The 16,423-nt window shown below is 37.7% G+C and overlaps 1 protein-coding gene across 3 annotated transcripts in view; it reads right to left on the reverse strand.

The window, feature by feature from the left end:
* Lmbrd2 (LMBR1 domain containing 2) overlaps nucleotides 1–16,423 on the reverse strand; it is a 55,075-nt gene that overhangs the window by 6,695 nt on the left and 31,957 nt on the right. For all 3 annotated transcript variants that reach the window (XM_034523427.2, XM_034523426.2, XM_076916109.1), the window contains exons 11-16: nucleotides 16,149–16,282; nucleotides 14,587–14,692; nucleotides 14,005–14,102; nucleotides 9,653–9,756; nucleotides 8,308–8,354; nucleotides 5,590–5,695 (exon numbers count right to left, since the gene is read on the reverse strand). In XM_034523427.2, the coding sequence (XP_034379318.1) occupies nucleotides 5,590–5,695; nucleotides 8,308–8,354; nucleotides 9,653–9,756; nucleotides 14,005–14,102; nucleotides 14,587–14,692; nucleotides 16,149–16,282 (595 nt within the window). The remainder of the gene's footprint in view (nucleotides 1–5,589; nucleotides 5,696–8,307; nucleotides 8,355–9,652; nucleotides 9,757–14,004; nucleotides 14,103–14,586; nucleotides 14,693–16,148; nucleotides 16,283–16,423) is intronic.

Genomic DNA, 16,423 nt, shown 5'->3' on the forward strand with positions numbered 1-16,423 from the left:
ATTTTGGCTGGAAATCTGAGGTATATGGCAGCTGAACTTCAACTCTTGAAGAAAAGAACATCTATCCCATAAAGCAAAAACGAGGGCAATACTGGCTAATAAATAAATAAATAAATAAAAGTCTATAACTTCTTTGAATTTTTCTAGCCACCATATTAAAAATTATAAAGATACAGATGAAATTAATTTATCAAAAAAATACTGCTAACACGGAGGCATCCACATTGCAAGTATTCAGTGGCCCCATGGGTAATGCTTGACATGTAGGTCATTACAGTCCCGGTAAGTATCCCTTCTCCACATGAATAGGGGTTTCTTGTAAACAATTTACATATCAAAATATTGCTTTAGGCAGATCAAGTATCTTTAAAAAAAATGGAACTGGAAAGATGACTGTCATGGACATTTGCTGCTCTTGAAAAGAACCAGAGCTTGGTTTCTAACACACGAGTCACATGGCTCACAAATGCCTGTAAGTCTAGCTCAAGGGATCTGCTGCTCTCTTCTGGCCTCTGTACATATTGCACCCATAAGTACAGACATTAAAAGACTAGAGACAGCTCTTTTGAAAAACTTAGGCAAGATGTTTATATCATTTCTTTGTGTCCTCAGCCTCTTTCCTAATGTGGTGATGCAATATTATGACAATATCTATGACGTTTTAAGAAACTGGAACTTTTGCTGGATCTCACAGCCAGTCAAAAATACACCTTGAAGTCACAATACAGCTATCCTATGCATTCAGCCCATCTATTCCACCTTCCTTTAAGAAAGCAATATAACTATCTATCTTTGGGTTTCTTACATAATCAATTTTTACAACCAAAGGTATTGCATAGTTGTAATCTTACATCATATACTTGTCCATGTCCTTGACCTAGAACAATGTAAGTGCTAAAAGCAGCAAATACAAATGTTGAGAGAAATCTTCTAAAATGAATATCTACTCATGGATATTGGCTGATAAATAATGATGTTTGAGGTACTATTTGTTATCTGGTTCTGTTGGGATCAGTTGAAGCCAGTGACTGAATCCCTTGAAAAACTCTTGTTAAAGATTTATGTAAAATATCTGGGTAGTGGTAGCAGCAGCACACCTTCAACCCCAGCACTCAGAAGGCAGAGGCAGGTAGATCTCTGTGAGTTTGAGGTCAGCCTGGATAAAGAGCTAGTTCCAGGACAATCAAGGATACACAGAGAAACCCCCATGTTGAAAAACAAAACCAAAAAGATTTCTGTAAAGTATTCCATTCTTTCCATGTGATTCTTTCTGTGGTATTCCATAAAGACTGAGTGAAACCTGTTGTTAGACACACACACACACAGAGAGAGAGAGAGAGAGAGAGAGAGAGAGAGAGAGAGAGAGAGAGAGAGAGAGAGAGAGATACAGTCATAGGGACAAATCTACAAGGCAGCCTTCAGGCAGGCACAGATTCAGACTCATACCATAGACAAACAGGATGGAAGACAGGAAGCATGAATCTGGAATCATTCTTGGTTAAATGAGACCAAGGGCAAGTGGTTATATATTTTTTGTCCTTAATATGACACTGATGCATTATTGGTGACTTGGAGTTAATCATGAATGTGCTAAGCCATTCACTTAAGCTTGTTCCTTGTTTCTCTCATACTTTATCCACCCAGCATATAAAAGGTTTAATATATGAAAATCCATTAATGTAATCCACTGTATAAACAAACTGAAGGGAAAAAAATCACAATTATCTCATTAGATACTGAAAAAGCCTTTGATAAAATCCAATACTCCTTTATGTTAAAGGTATTAGAGAAATCTGGGATACAGGGAATATACCTAAACATAATAAAAGCAATATACAGCGAGCCAGTAGTCCATATCAAACTAAATGTAGAGAAACTTAAAGCATTTCCACTAAAATCAGGGATACGACAAAGCTGCCAACTCTTTCCCTATCTTTTCAATATAGTACTTGAAGTTCTAGTTAGAGCAATAAGACAACTAAAGGAGATCAAGGGGATACAAATTGGAAAGAAAAAAGCCAAAGTATTGCTATTTGCAAATGATATGGTAGTATAGATAAGCAATCCCAAAAATTCTACCAGAGAACTCCTATAGCTGATAAATATGTTCAGCAAAGTAGCTGGATATAAAATGAACTCAAACAAATCAGCAGCTCTCCTTTATACAAATGATAAATGGGCCAAGAGATAAATTAGGGAAACAACACCCTTCACAATAGCCGTGAATAATGTAAAATATCTTGGTGTAACTCTAACCAAGCAAGTAAAAGATCTATATTTCAAGAACTTCAAGTCCCTGAAGAAACAAGCTGTAGAAGATCTCAGAAGATGGAAAGATGCCCCATGCCCACAGATTGGTACAATTAACATAGTGAAAATGGTCATCTTATCTAAAGCTTTGTGTTTGTTCTTTTCTTAACAGTTCCCTCATACTTTCAGATCTTTCAATACTGCAGACTTTCACTCAATGATAAGTATCTAAAGTTCTTTATAGGTTCTTCCTGGTTTCTGAGTTTTAGCCAAAGCCCCTCACTATTTATTCTATCCTAAATATCCTTCAATCTTCTGTCTTCATTCAAGTTCCATTGTCTTACTTTAAGCCCACATCACTCCTTGACTTCACTATAAAAACAGACTTTAAAATGGTTTCTGAGCTTCATTTCTCTAAAAGTCATATTTTATACTGTCATTAAATTCATTTTTCTAAACAGCAGCAGCAGACCATGCTTCATGTGACTGAACAGAGAGAAGTTGAGCTAGTTCTCAGCTACTATCTAACATCAGTGGTGGAAGGTACTACTCATGCTACTAGAGAACAGGAACCATCAATCTCACTCCTCTATGAACCCTGTAAACTACAATAGCAACCTGCCTGTAAAATCACCCATTAGGGCAACAGTGGCATAAACGTTAGAGGAGTAACCAGCCACTGTAGTTAGAGCCTTGGTTTCTTTAAAAATCCAGTTATGTTATAGGAATATGTTTTTGTTTTAATCCCAGGTGCGGGGTATGGAGTTGTTTCAGATTTTCCAGAGCTGTTAACTATGAATATCTTGTATTCTAGGGGTGTGTGGAGGGGCATGATTTGTGCCAGCTGCAGATAGTTTAATTCTGGGTACTCTGGAAAGAGTATAAATGCAAGAGCCCTGAGAGGGTCTGTGGTAGCCACTGCCCCCACCCCTCCTGCTTTTGCTATTGCTAGTTTGCTGTTGCATTTGCTGGATTGCTGGATATTCTGACAACGATTGGACTTGCACCTAAGAATCCAACACCTGTTGACATATTGCTACACGCCTAGATTAGTGCATTGCTTAAACCTCATCAGAGAAGGTAAATTCATTACTTACTATGGTAAATAATTAGCATAGAGATCCAAAACTGGACAACTGTAGAGAGTGAAAGACTGAAGCACTTATCCCTAAAAAGAATGTCTTTATATCATTCCCCTCTCCTCAAAGAAAAGAGGACAGTCAGATTGTAAGACACAGAGTCATTCAACTTCTCTCAAGGAAACGTTTTTTCAGACACAATAGCAGTCCTTTCGTGCATACATTAACTCACACAACTGTGACACAATGGATACATGTTCAAACTCACAAAATCCCAGTATGGAGAAGTTAAGGCAGGCACAAAGTCTCATCCCTAAGCAAGATGCTATTTGTAATTGATAGCTACTGAGAGAGAGAAAAATCAGTTTTCTTCAATGGAGTGATACTGGATATATCTACCGCACTCCAGGGCAAGCCACATGCTTGGGAATTGTTAAGCAACACAAAACATACTTTATGGTGTTTTTTTTCATTGGTTGGCTTTATGTTTTTATTTCTTTGTTTTCTTTCTATGTCGTTGTTTAAGACAAAAATCAAAAACATGAGGTTGGGTACGTAGAGGGGAATGAACTGGAAGGAGATGGGAAAGTGGTAAGAATATGATCAAAATATATGTATGAATATTAAAAAGTAATAAAAAGTAAAAATTTAAATAAAGATCATGTTCTTCCCAAGTTAAAGATCTTACCATCTGAATTGTAAATAAAATTTCATATGTATACATATTTACCTACAATATAAAATGTATACTTTTGAGCATGATGGTGTCTGTTTCTAGGCTGTCTCTGGAGCTCCTCTTATTAGCTTGCTTGTGTGGAAACTCGTCATGAGAAAGCATATATTCCCAGACATTCTCTCACATCACTACATCTTAGTCATTTTCTAAAGAAAACGCCTTTTATCTAGGTAGCTATCATTCATTTCTGAATACTCAGCTCAATTTTCATTACAGAAATATTTAGTATAAAAATACACTCCTAAGAGAGAACCCTTTTTCTATCCCCCAAGGTAAATACTTTCAGCACAGGTGTACACTCTGTGGTAAAACCTACATGAGAAGTCTGCAACATCACTGGAGTCTGCTATTAAAATATTTCTAACATTTCCATCTAGCTCCTTTATATAATTTCCAGCTGCCTGGTGAAATTCCCTACATCTCTTTGTGCACACTATCCAACCTTCCCACTACATCTTTAAACACGTTAATTAGTTATTTCCATCAATGATCTGCCTGATAATTCTAATACTTGAAGCACTCTTAGGCCTAGGATGTTTACTGTTTCATATTTTAAAGATGGCTTATACTTTATTTCCTTATTACCTCAGAACTTCTTGTTAAAGACTAGACATTTCATTTAAAAGGATACAGAAGCTAAGGTAAGTAACAGTTACGTTCAGAATGGGCATACCTCTTTCTATAGGGGTGTCAATGTTGGAGGCCTGAATTACTATACCATACTTACTGTGAATTTAGACCCTGACTTAGTTCCCTTCAGTCTCTACAGATTTCAGTTTTTCCTTGTGTTTAGATGGGCCTCAACACAAAGGTATGTTTCTGGTACTTGTTTTCTGTTTTCAGACCATTAGGAGAGTACCTGTGCTTCTATTCCTCCTCTAACAGCACACTGTTACTGTACAGATGAGTAGCTAGGGAAGAATGCTCAGATTTCCTGCTTCATCTTCACTATCAGACAGAACCCTATTCACAGAAGCCGCAGTAGTGCAGCTCCCTTAGCAATATCTCATCTTCCCCAAAGACAAAACTTTGCCTGCTACACAGTGTCAAGTTCTGTGCGAAGACAAAGACAGGGTTCCTGACGTCTTCCCCAGGTCAATGGGCTTGTTTCTTCTTCATGCCAGTGCAAGGTCAGTGCTACACAGGCTTCTTAACTCACACCACTGTTGGAGGACTTGTGTCTAACTTTAGTACTTCTCCAAACTATGAACATCCTGGGGACAAGAAATTTATTTTTCTCTCACTATATACATGGAAAAGCACTTCAGTAATACCTCAACCAGTAGAAAAGGATGAAAAACATCAAGGTAAACAGTAGAAACAAATACCTCCCTAGAACACACCTTGGAAATAACACAACTACTATACCTGATATACCATTTCCCCTTCCTTGTACACACTGGACAATGATGAAGGGAAGTCAGTGTAGAGATGTTTGTGATGCCAGATGGTATGGTTTCAGTTTCTATACAGTGCAAACATTAAACAATAATTCCTAAATAAACTAAGAAATAAGCTACTTACACCAATTGGTAGTAGTGTCTGAGAAATTTGACTCTTTGGGGTCAGGATGAACATTTCTGTTCCGAGTGGAATCCTCTCTGTTGTGTCCATAACGTTCTTTCCACTCCTAGAGCAGAAACCCAATCAAAATATAGTATATATTATACTGTCAAAGGTCTAGATGCAAAGTAATATAACCATTTTTCATCAGAAATTCATTAGAAGTCAATATAATTTTAACAGTCTTTAAAATCAATTTTTATCACCTTTAATTTTTAACAAAAACATTTTGCTGGCTATGATTGTATTAACATATTATTCTAACTAAAACTTCAAAAATTGTTACAATAACAAGCTTACCCTGACCATATAAAAGTTATGTTAAAAACCTTCTTTTACTTGAGCAAGCTATAAATACTGAAGATCTGATAAGTCATTTTTGGTAACAAATTAAGGCTGTATGCAAGACTGTGACTCACACAGACTTACGAGTTACCATGGAAGACAGTGTGATCTCATTAACTAACATTCTATACCTTATACCTAGCTAACTGAAATGGTCACTTGAGAGCACCTATTCAATGTTCTATACAAGCCATTCGTTCATGCCAGACACTTGGGGAAGTTTGAATACATGTTTTATGTTTATGTAGTCAAGTCTATTACAATTCTGGTACACTGTAGAAGTTAGAAGTTCTAATACTATGGTTCTCAACCTTCCCAATGCTGAGACCCTTTAACACAGTTCCTTGTGTTATGGTAATCCCCAACCATAAAATTATTTTCATTGCTACTTCAAAATTGTAATTTTACTAGTGTTATGTATGAACCGTGATACAAATATCTGATATGCAGGATACTTGATATCTAACCCCTGTGAAAGAACTATTCAACCCCCACAGGTTGGGAAGAGCTATCCTAATAGAAGGTGAAATCTATTTCTAGTAATGTCTACTTTTGGTTCTAATTGTGAAATAAAGAACAAATCTATCTTTTAAAAATGATGTTTGGCCAGTCTCGAAAAACCAAAAAAAAAAAAAAAAAAAAAATGTTTGGCCAGGCAGTAGTGGTGCATGCCTTTAATCCTAGCACTTGGAAGGCAGAGGCAGGTGGATTTCTGAGTTCAAGACCAGCCTGGTCTACAGAGTGAGTTCCAGGACAGCCAGGGCTATACAGAGAAACCCTGTCTAGAAATTGAAAACCAAAAAAAAAAAAAAGTTTATTTTGAGACAATAGTGGGCCTAGAACTTGCTAGGTAGTCCAGAATGGCCTAGCACTCACTGAGATCTATTTGTATCTGTGCTAGAATTAAAGGCATATACCACCATCCTAAATATACAAGTCTCCTGTTTATATGGAATATGGTAAAATACACTGACAACTACGACATCTCCTCTTATGTACTTTTCAGGGTAAATACATCTCTTGGGGGATTGTTTTAAGCACTGGGTATTCAGATACTGATCTCTATGCCCAGACATCTGGTTATAGTCCAGACATTGGCATGGTCAAGCATTGCTAGTCGAAATGTTATGCAAAAATTGTTTCCCATCACCAATGATTGGTTAATAAAGAGCTGATCAGCCAATTAGTTAGGCAGAAGAGAAGAGAATAGGGCAGGACTTCTGATCCCAGTTTTGGGGTCCCAGCAAGAAGAGGGCTAGAAGAAGGAGAGGAGAAAAAGGGAGAGAAGAAAGGTAGAGAGACCATGTGGATGAATCAGAATTTGCCATGAGGTCACAATGTGAGAGCAGCCCTGAAGATATACACGGACTTAAGCGAACCACGGCAAGACTCAGATGCAGGTAAAGGACCACATGGCTGGGAAGTAGGCAGCACAACTGGATCAGAATAGCTCAAAACCTGCCCAGCTTGGTGCTTGCAGAGACCAGGTCTCTGTGTCATTCATTTGGGAGCTAAACCCAGCACAGAAACAAGTAGATCTCGAGTAAGTGCTAGGTCATCCTGGTCTATGTAGTGAGTTGCAGGCCCTCTAATGAGAGACTGTCTCAAAAGAAATAAATACTTTTTAAAAAGAGTAGACATAGAAACACTCTGCAATTATTTGGGAGCAAAAGGGAAGAAGAACCCCACCCCCCAAATTACAGTTACATACATCAACACATCAACATTAAAAAGCTATAGAAATTGTGAGTAGATTTTCTTTTCTCTCATTTTTTCCCACCCTCTCAAAGATTTGCCTCAGAAAATGGAGGACCAAAGAGAAATTAAAGATGAAAATACAACTGTCATATTAGAAAAAGCATAATGATTTTAAAGCAACATAAACTACATTATCAATAAGGCTGCATAAATTTGCTCGGTCACTGTATGTTTAGTTTAGTCAACAAACTGATGCATATTGAACCCATTCTGACAGGATACCTAGCATGTGTGTACATAGAAGTCTTAAAATGTTCCTTTCTTTAAAAATATACCCAGGGCTGGCTATATAGCTTAGTGGTTAAGAATACTTGCTGCTCTTCTAAGGGACCAGAGTTGCTTGCCATCTGCAATTCAGTTCTAGGAGACGCAAATGCACTTCCGCATACTCTGGGCACCAGTGATGAACATGGTACAAAAACATACACTCAGGCAAATCCACATTAAAGGGAAAAGAAAATCCTATGCCCTTTACTTATTGTTTCTCATCTGTAACCATTTACCCCAAGTGAGATTCTTATGGTGCTTCCAAGATATCTCATGGTTAACAGCAATTTAATGAACTACTATACTTACTCTTCTTCTATTTTCACCTTCCTCTTGCCTTTGCCTTTTTCTTTTCTCTAAAGACAATAAAAAGGCCACAAATTTAGTATAACATGGTTTCATTAGAAATACAGTAATCGAAGCAAGAGCAGACTACAGTATTACAACCTACTACAAATTCCTGTTTTGCTACACATAGCTTTGGAGTCTTGTCACCTTTAGTGAAAAAACTGCTCTTCATTTTGGTGATCTGAGATTTGTTTTCCTGTAGCTTCTATTCTCTTTTGGACTTTTCTTCTAAGTTTATACTTGCTGTATAATTCTGTTCTAATATAAGCTCTTTGGATTGCATGTGCAGCGCTTCCCTTAAGATAGAGTCTACAGAGTGGTGATCGTGACAGCCATTCTCTCAGTATCTTCCAGCTCACCATTCTTATCAATATTGGGAAGGGGTTTCTAAGACAAATACAGAATTATCATATCAAATAGACAATACTTCTTCGGAGAGCATATTACAGCTGGATTCTGGAGACAAAAAAAACATCCTCCTCAAATCAAGGCTTTCTTTCACTCATCCTACCAGCACGTAAAGAAAACACAGTATGTGTTCTTTAAGAAAACTCTATGTATTTTAATAGTACTCTTATTCTCTTATCAATGATCAGTATGTTCTAAGAAAGAAAACAGTTTGAAAGATTGTGCACATAGTAACAAACTAAAACTCTTTAAGTCAATGAGCTTTATGGTTGCATAGAACTTGTTAAAGACGTTTCAAAACAAAGACAAATCTACTATGGCTTGGATCTTGGATTTTTCCTTAAAGTTCTGGCCAACAGGTTTTGCAGGCTGGTAGGTGCTGAAGCCTTGGGAAGGCAGGGCCAGGGAGAAGGAAGTTAAATCACCGGGGTAGACTGAAGTTACAACTGGGACCATAGCCTCTTCCTGTGTCTCTCCTTGATTCTATGTGATACTTGCTCTCTGCCATGACACATTCTGCTGGTCAAAAGGCAAGTAACCATAGACTGAAAAAAGTAAAAGAGTGAAGTAAAATAAGCTGTCCTTCCTCCTTGCAAGCTATCCCGGTTATTTTGTCACATAGTCAGAAAGCTGATTAACACAAAGTCCAAGACCATAAATCAAATACTTACTATCTAGTTGCAGATTCATTACTAATTTATACTGTACAATTTCTTCATAATAAACCTTAAATTATATTTTCAAATATTTTTGTGAAGAAAATAAGACATATAGTTTTTTAGGTTAAACCACCTAAGGTAGAATAAAATCATATGCAAATTTTGCAATCATTCATATTGTATTTGAGTCTTAGCACTTAAAATTGCCCTTTTATTTATTTTAAGATAACAAATCTTACCTCGTCTGATTAGTTCTTTTCCTTCATCAACTAGATCTGATGTCATATCATTATCTCCCATGAACTGCTGGAAACCAAGCAGATTCAAACAACGGGTGCCCAAACTAGTAAAAGCAGATTTCAAAACAATAAGTATTATTTCATTTTGTAAATATTTTGATAAATTGTTCTTTACCATTCTCAGCCCCAGAGAAACCATGACTGGTTATTAGTTATCATGGCAGACTGCACAGCAATGCAGCTAGCCACTCTCCAAAAGGTCCTTATTTCTTTCTTTTTACAGTGCTTATGTCCAGATGCATATGAAGCTTCATGCCTATAATCGCAATATCTGAGAGCCTGAGGCAGGATGGTCATGAGTTTGAGGCCAGCTGAGACTACACTGAAACTTTGTCTGAAAACCAAACAATCAAATGTTATGTTACATTTCTCACTCTACAGGATGGCTGTAACAAAATCAACGTGTTCTTTTTAAATGTTCAGAGTAGTTTTAATACTAAAGTATGCATATAAAATCAGCGTTTTCCTGAGCAGTGGTGACACGCACCTTTAATCCCAGAACTCTAGAGGCAGAGGCAGGCAGATCTCTGTGAGTTCAAGAACTCCTATCTACAGAGTGAGTTCCAGAACAGTCAAAGCTACAAAGTGGAACTCTGTTTTAAAAACAATAAATGAACAAAAATAAATAAATTAATACAATCAGCATCAGTACATGTAGAAATTTCTTGCTTACACAATCTTTTGGTTTCTGAGACATGAGATCACTCTGAAGTTCAGGCTGTCCTAGAATTCACTATATTAGAATAGGCTGGCCTCACACTCATAGTGACCTTCCTCCCCCAGCCTCTTTGATTTTAAGCTTAGATCATCCTGCTTGGCTAACAAAAATCTTAATTGTGTAAATTTTAATGTTATGAGGTTTTTTTCCACTCAAGAATTGAAGTTTTTCTATTATACACTGTTAATGATTATATCTTATCTGGAGGGTAATTATTTGAAATCTTATTAGGCATTTAAATCTGATTGTCATATAGGACAAGAGAACCTTAAAATCATGGTACAGAAGGTAGGAAGCAATACATGGATAAGCACAATTTATTCTGTTAAGACCCTAGTGTGGTGCTAGGCAGTGGTAGTACATGCCTTTATTCCCAGCACTTGGGAGGCAGAGGCAGACGGATCTCTGAGATCAGGCGGATCTCTAAGATCAAGGCCAGCATGATCTACAGACTGGGTTCCAGGACAGCCAGGGCTACACAGAGAAACACTGTTTTGAATGCCCCCAGCCCCGCTCCCAAAGATCCTACATGGATCAGACAATACACTCATATTTAACTCTTATATAATCCTAAAAAATAAATATATGTTTCACTGAAGGACTGGAGAAAGAGGTGGAGTGTGTGTGTGTGTGTGTGTAAAGGAAAACAACAGTTAAAATGTAAATCTATAATTTACATTAAGACATGTGTAAACATCTGGCTAACTCAGAATATCTGTTGTTCTGCAAGAAGAACACGTGTACGGCTTTGAGTAAAGCTCCTCCTTTCTTTGAGACAGACTCAGTTAGTGAACCTAAAGTTCACTGTGGAGCTCAGGCTGCCCTCAAAAGGCAGGGTCTTCCTGCTGCCCATCCACAGCATACATCAGTCCCAGCATAGAAAGAAACCTTTAATGCTTGCTTTCTTCCTTTTCTGAGGTGTGTGTGTGTGTGTGTGTGTGTGTGTGTGTGTGTGTGTGTGTGGCGCCAGCCTGTGGCATGGTCCCCAGTTGAGCTAAGTCTAAAAGCCCATGAGACCCTGAATGGACAGTAGGAGCTTTGCCTGTTTCTGGGTACCAGGCCCCTGACACTAGCCACAGCCCCCCCCCCCCCCCCCCCCCCCGATTTGTGGCTATCTGTCACATAAGGGCAACGTCCCATCCCCTTCACATGTAGGACTTGACCTGTGGTCACACAGGCTCAAGACAGATCTCCATTTAATGTGATACCTAAAGGCCAGGAGGGCTTAGCCAATAACCTTTCTTCCCAGACATTCTTCCCAGCAAAACGTAGTTAACCTCAGGCCTACCCTGATTAGTGGGGAATGCTTTTATACATCCACTTTCTTCCATGACAATAAATGCCTTAAAACCATGGACTGCCTCTTTTCATCGAGATCCACCGTGGGGAGCCAGAAGACAGCCTTTGCCTACAGAGCTGCTGGCTAATTTCCTGTAGCAGGCCTCTGCATTCCCAGCCATGACCTCCATCAACACACTCAAGCCAAGCCCACCACCAAGCCAAGGACTCTCCCCTGTAGGAGCAGCCAGAGCTCCCCGCTTTTCCTGTCCCGCCTGGGCTAGATACAGCCCATAGGCCCCAACTCTGTTCTCAGGTCTTCCACAGCTTTCAGCCTAGGTGTTCTAGAACCTGGGAACCCCCAAGGCCCCGCCTCGCCACAGGCCCAGGGACCCCCCAAACCAGCTCCAGCTATCCCGTACCTCAGACTATATGCTTTCCTACCCCCATAGCAGTGTCCCGCCTCCCCGAGCAGCCATGCCCTGTGGCAGAGCAGACCCTGGACCTCATAAAACACAGAGTGCTAGGCGTTCTAGGCAGTACCACCACGCTACTGAGCTATATCTCCAGCCCTACAGTGACTGTTTTCCTCTAAGCATTTTTCTGATTTCTTATATTTGGGATTTTATATTTGACACAGAATTATTCTAATCTATATTATTTTGAGCCACATAGTCATTTCATCTCAAAATCGTCATATTGCCAATATAAGAACTAACATGAAAAGATGTACTCATAAAGGTTCAGGATGTTCCATTATGGTTCGATAGCCAAGTTCATTAAATTATTAAATGAGTAAACACATCATCAATACAGCATTAAATATATAAAATCTGCTATTGCTGTTTCCACCTTAGAGGAAAACCTCAAAACAATAGTTTTAGTGTCAATTCATATTAATATTTCTATCTTATTATACTTAATGTATGTTTTTCTCTTGAAGCATGTACTGCTATATAGCCAACGCTGACTTTGAACTTGGGATCTTCTGTCTTAGCCTAAAAAACCCTGAAATTACAGACATGTGCCACCATGCTCATCTAATAGTCTTATTTTAAATTATAATCTTTTAGCTTATTTTATTTATCAAAAAAATTTTAACTTAGTGGAGAATTTATTTAAATAAACATTCTAATATTACTATGCTATGTTATTTTGATTTATGCACAAATAATATGAGACTTAAACAAAAGTTAATAAAACTTGCTTTTATTAGAAAAGCAAATTAATTTATATTAAAGACATGAAATGTAAATAAAATATCCAATTAAAAAAAGGAAAAAAAAAGACATTTGTATAAAAGTGATATTTTAGGCACGTCTTGGGACACTTGAAGCAGTAAGCAAAGGCTGAAGGGATATGAGAGTGAGGAATGAGAAAGAGACGAGGTGCTAAGGCAAGCATATCCTTTTGTATTGAGAATTTCATACATGTATACAATAAATATGATTACATATAATCCCAATTTCCCCCTCTAACTGTCCCCATACTTCTTAATACCTCCTCCCTTAACTTTGCATCTTTTTCTAAAAAAAAAAAAAATTAAAAATCCACTAAGTCCAGTGAGTGCTTTCCATACTTGCGTTAAGTATAGGGCCAGCCACTGGAACACAGGAGACCTCCCTTTGCCTCAAAGAAAAATGTCTCCCTTCCAGAGCACCTATCAGCTCAGGAAGGTATGGAGCCTAGATATCAATTCCCACTCTGCAGGAACTATGGCTGGCTAGATCTTGTATAACAAGTCTTATATAGGTAACAATAGCTGGAATGAGTTCATTACTGTTAAAAGCTTTAACCTTTTGAACTTTACCTTTGCCAAGTTTCTATAATCTTCTCTAAGCCCAGAAAGAGCAGGCTGTGTACCTTCTAAGCACAGAGAAATATTTTCTTCCAACTTTATATACCCATCTTGATTATAAGTGCTCCTCACCTGACCCTTTAGGTTGGCTAGCATCTGCAGGATTTAAAAACCCAGCAACAATATGGAATAAGTCTAAAGACTAAGTAACTTATGTAATTGGAAAGAATCTAGCTAGACATGCTTACAGTATAGCAGTCCAAGACTTTGGAGTTACCATCCTACAGTTACTCTTACCACGCTACAGCCTATATAACTACAACAGAGTAATTCCATTTCTCTATTCTTTCGACTGTCTCCAGATGGAGAACCTGACTCAACTACTCAAAAAGGTCCCTCAAGCCCTAGCCCCCCAAGCCTCCTAAAACACAAATAAAGGGAAAGGGATATCTATAGCCAACTAAGAGTATGGGGAAAAGGTAATGTTAAATTTCTCACCTAAAATACGTAGCGATGCAGAGAATTACTACCAACATAGGATAATATATATAGAATCCATCTGCAATAAAGGATAAAACTTTCATGGAACCCATGATCTGAAGAGCAAGAGAAGAGTTAAGTCAGCAGAGTTCCAGGTTTTCATTCCTTCCTTCCCATCACTAGAAAATTTACCCACAGGAATTTACACCAACATACTTGACTTTTCAAACTTTAGAAACAACGTACGAAGGGGTGTGAATTCCTTAACCTTTCTTCCTGTTTAGGCTTCCTTCTAAGGAAATCCCATGTTTTATACCTACTACAAAGCCATACACATTTAGGTTACACAGATAATGCGAGTGCTACCATGGAGCAGGCTTCTGATGCTGCTCATCTAAGGAATCTAAATAAACAATTTTTTTTAAATTCCAAAAAGAAAATTACTTTAACCCTATCATTAGTAATTATATACATAACCTTTAAGAGAAGGCTCTCATGATAGAAAGGAGTTCAATGTGCTACACAGATTTTCTACTGACAAAAGAAGAGGACTCCTAACAACATCTTACGTAGGTAGGGAACCTGAAGAACCACACTTACAGATGTATATGCCGTTGGCTGGGTATTCTGGTGGGAGATGGAGGAATCCATATGGGTCAATCCCAAGAAGTTAAGACATAAAGGAGGAGTCAAACGGCAAAATAGCCTACAATAAACATTTAAAAGCACCAACATATATATTTTAAATACAACAAAACACAATGTACATTATAGTGAAATGTATTAAAACATTTCAGATCACTGTAACTATAATTTTCATACTATACATGTGTGTATATATAAATATATACATATTTCAATTATATTCATTCAAGTCAAACTATAGTTTGAATTCTCCATGTGAACTGTCCTTATTGGGGATACATTCTGAAATCCTATTAATCAGATTTCCCTTAAGAAATGAGTGCTTATATAACTAACTAGAGCCTCAGGGTGCCTGATTTCAGCATTCTGCCTAAGATCAAGTATAAAGTGAGGATCTTACATAGCTAGAGTTAGAGAACTAGAGGCTGGAAGCACAAAAAGGTTTAAATATAAGGAAGAGATAGTGACAAGAGGAAGCTCTTGTGGTGGTGATAGCTATAGCAGTCTGCACATCAAACGAATAAAAATCTAGGAACTAGTTAGAGTCTACAGTGCTGCTAACATAGTGCTAATATAGTTCTAGGTTTAATATTGTATAGCAACCACAGCCAATGTCACTATGAAGAGAAGCCTGAGGAGGGTTATATGGTGTATCTGTAACTTTCTGAAACTCTTGCTATTGTTTAACTATACCTCATACATGACACAGCCTCCATAGGTTTCTATGTGGAAGAGTTCATCTTCAGTGGGTTGCTCTACTTTAGGGGGTAGGGTGGAGCTAGGAGAAGCAAGTCACCTCTAGAAGGTATGAAGAAAAGATAGCATGTTTGGGGTCCTGTTAGTCTATCTGTGCTTCCTAGGTACCAGGAAGTAGATAACTCTGCTCCAATAGACCCTTCTTGCCATGTGAAGCCTCACTTCTTGCCCAAAACATTATCAAATAACGCTAGACTAAAGTCTCTGAAACCATTAGACATAATAAATATTTCTTCCCCTAAGTTGTTTGTGTCAGGTTTTGTAATAGTCACAAAAAAACTAACAAAGTGGTGGTTTTAATATTTTTATAAGACAAAATTTTATAAGACACCAGATATTACTTTGAACTTCCCTGATTGTAGCCCATTATATATATTATAAATACCTAATATACCTGAATAATAATAAATAGCCTGGATAGTGTAGCTAAAGCCAGCCCTGTAAATTTTTCTAGGAAAAAAACGGTTTTTGTAATGTCCTTCAAACTTTCAGTCTTCGGCAGGCTGCTGACTCTCAGCACACTCTTTAAATCTGACTTAGCCTCTAAATCCTCAGCTGTTCATAAACAAAGTCGCAAATTAGTAAATTTAGGCTCACTGTCTTTTTCACTCCTAACATATACGTAACCTATCTAATGTATAATAGAACAGTTAGCTCACAGAAATATATGTTCATGCAACATCCATGAACAAGAAATAAGAGATCTATAATTAGCATGTAAAATGGAGATACTTCTTTTTCCCAAGCTCAGTTCTACTTACATGCCACTGAAAAGAAGACTGTACGCATCGGTCTGGTGATGTGAAGCCAAGTAGTAGTAATTAAATACGCGAATCCTGAACACAGTAGAATAAACACAGATACTTAAGAAGAAGATGGAAAGGAAGCAAGCAATCTGGAAAACAAATAGTTAAAACTTGATTTAGGACTTTATTACTTTATTTACTGTCACAAGAATTATTACTCATCCTCAGCTACATTTACTGGTGTTCTAAAATATAAGTACAAGAATAGTGTGTTTTTAAATAGATAAAAG

The sequence above is a fragment of the Arvicanthis niloticus genome, chromosome 19 (assembly GCF_011762505.2).
Source record: "Arvicanthis niloticus isolate mArvNil1 chromosome 19, mArvNil1.pat.X, whole genome shotgun sequence".
NCBI classification, from domain to species: domain Eukaryota; kingdom Metazoa; phylum Chordata; class Mammalia; order Rodentia; family Muridae; genus Arvicanthis; species Arvicanthis niloticus.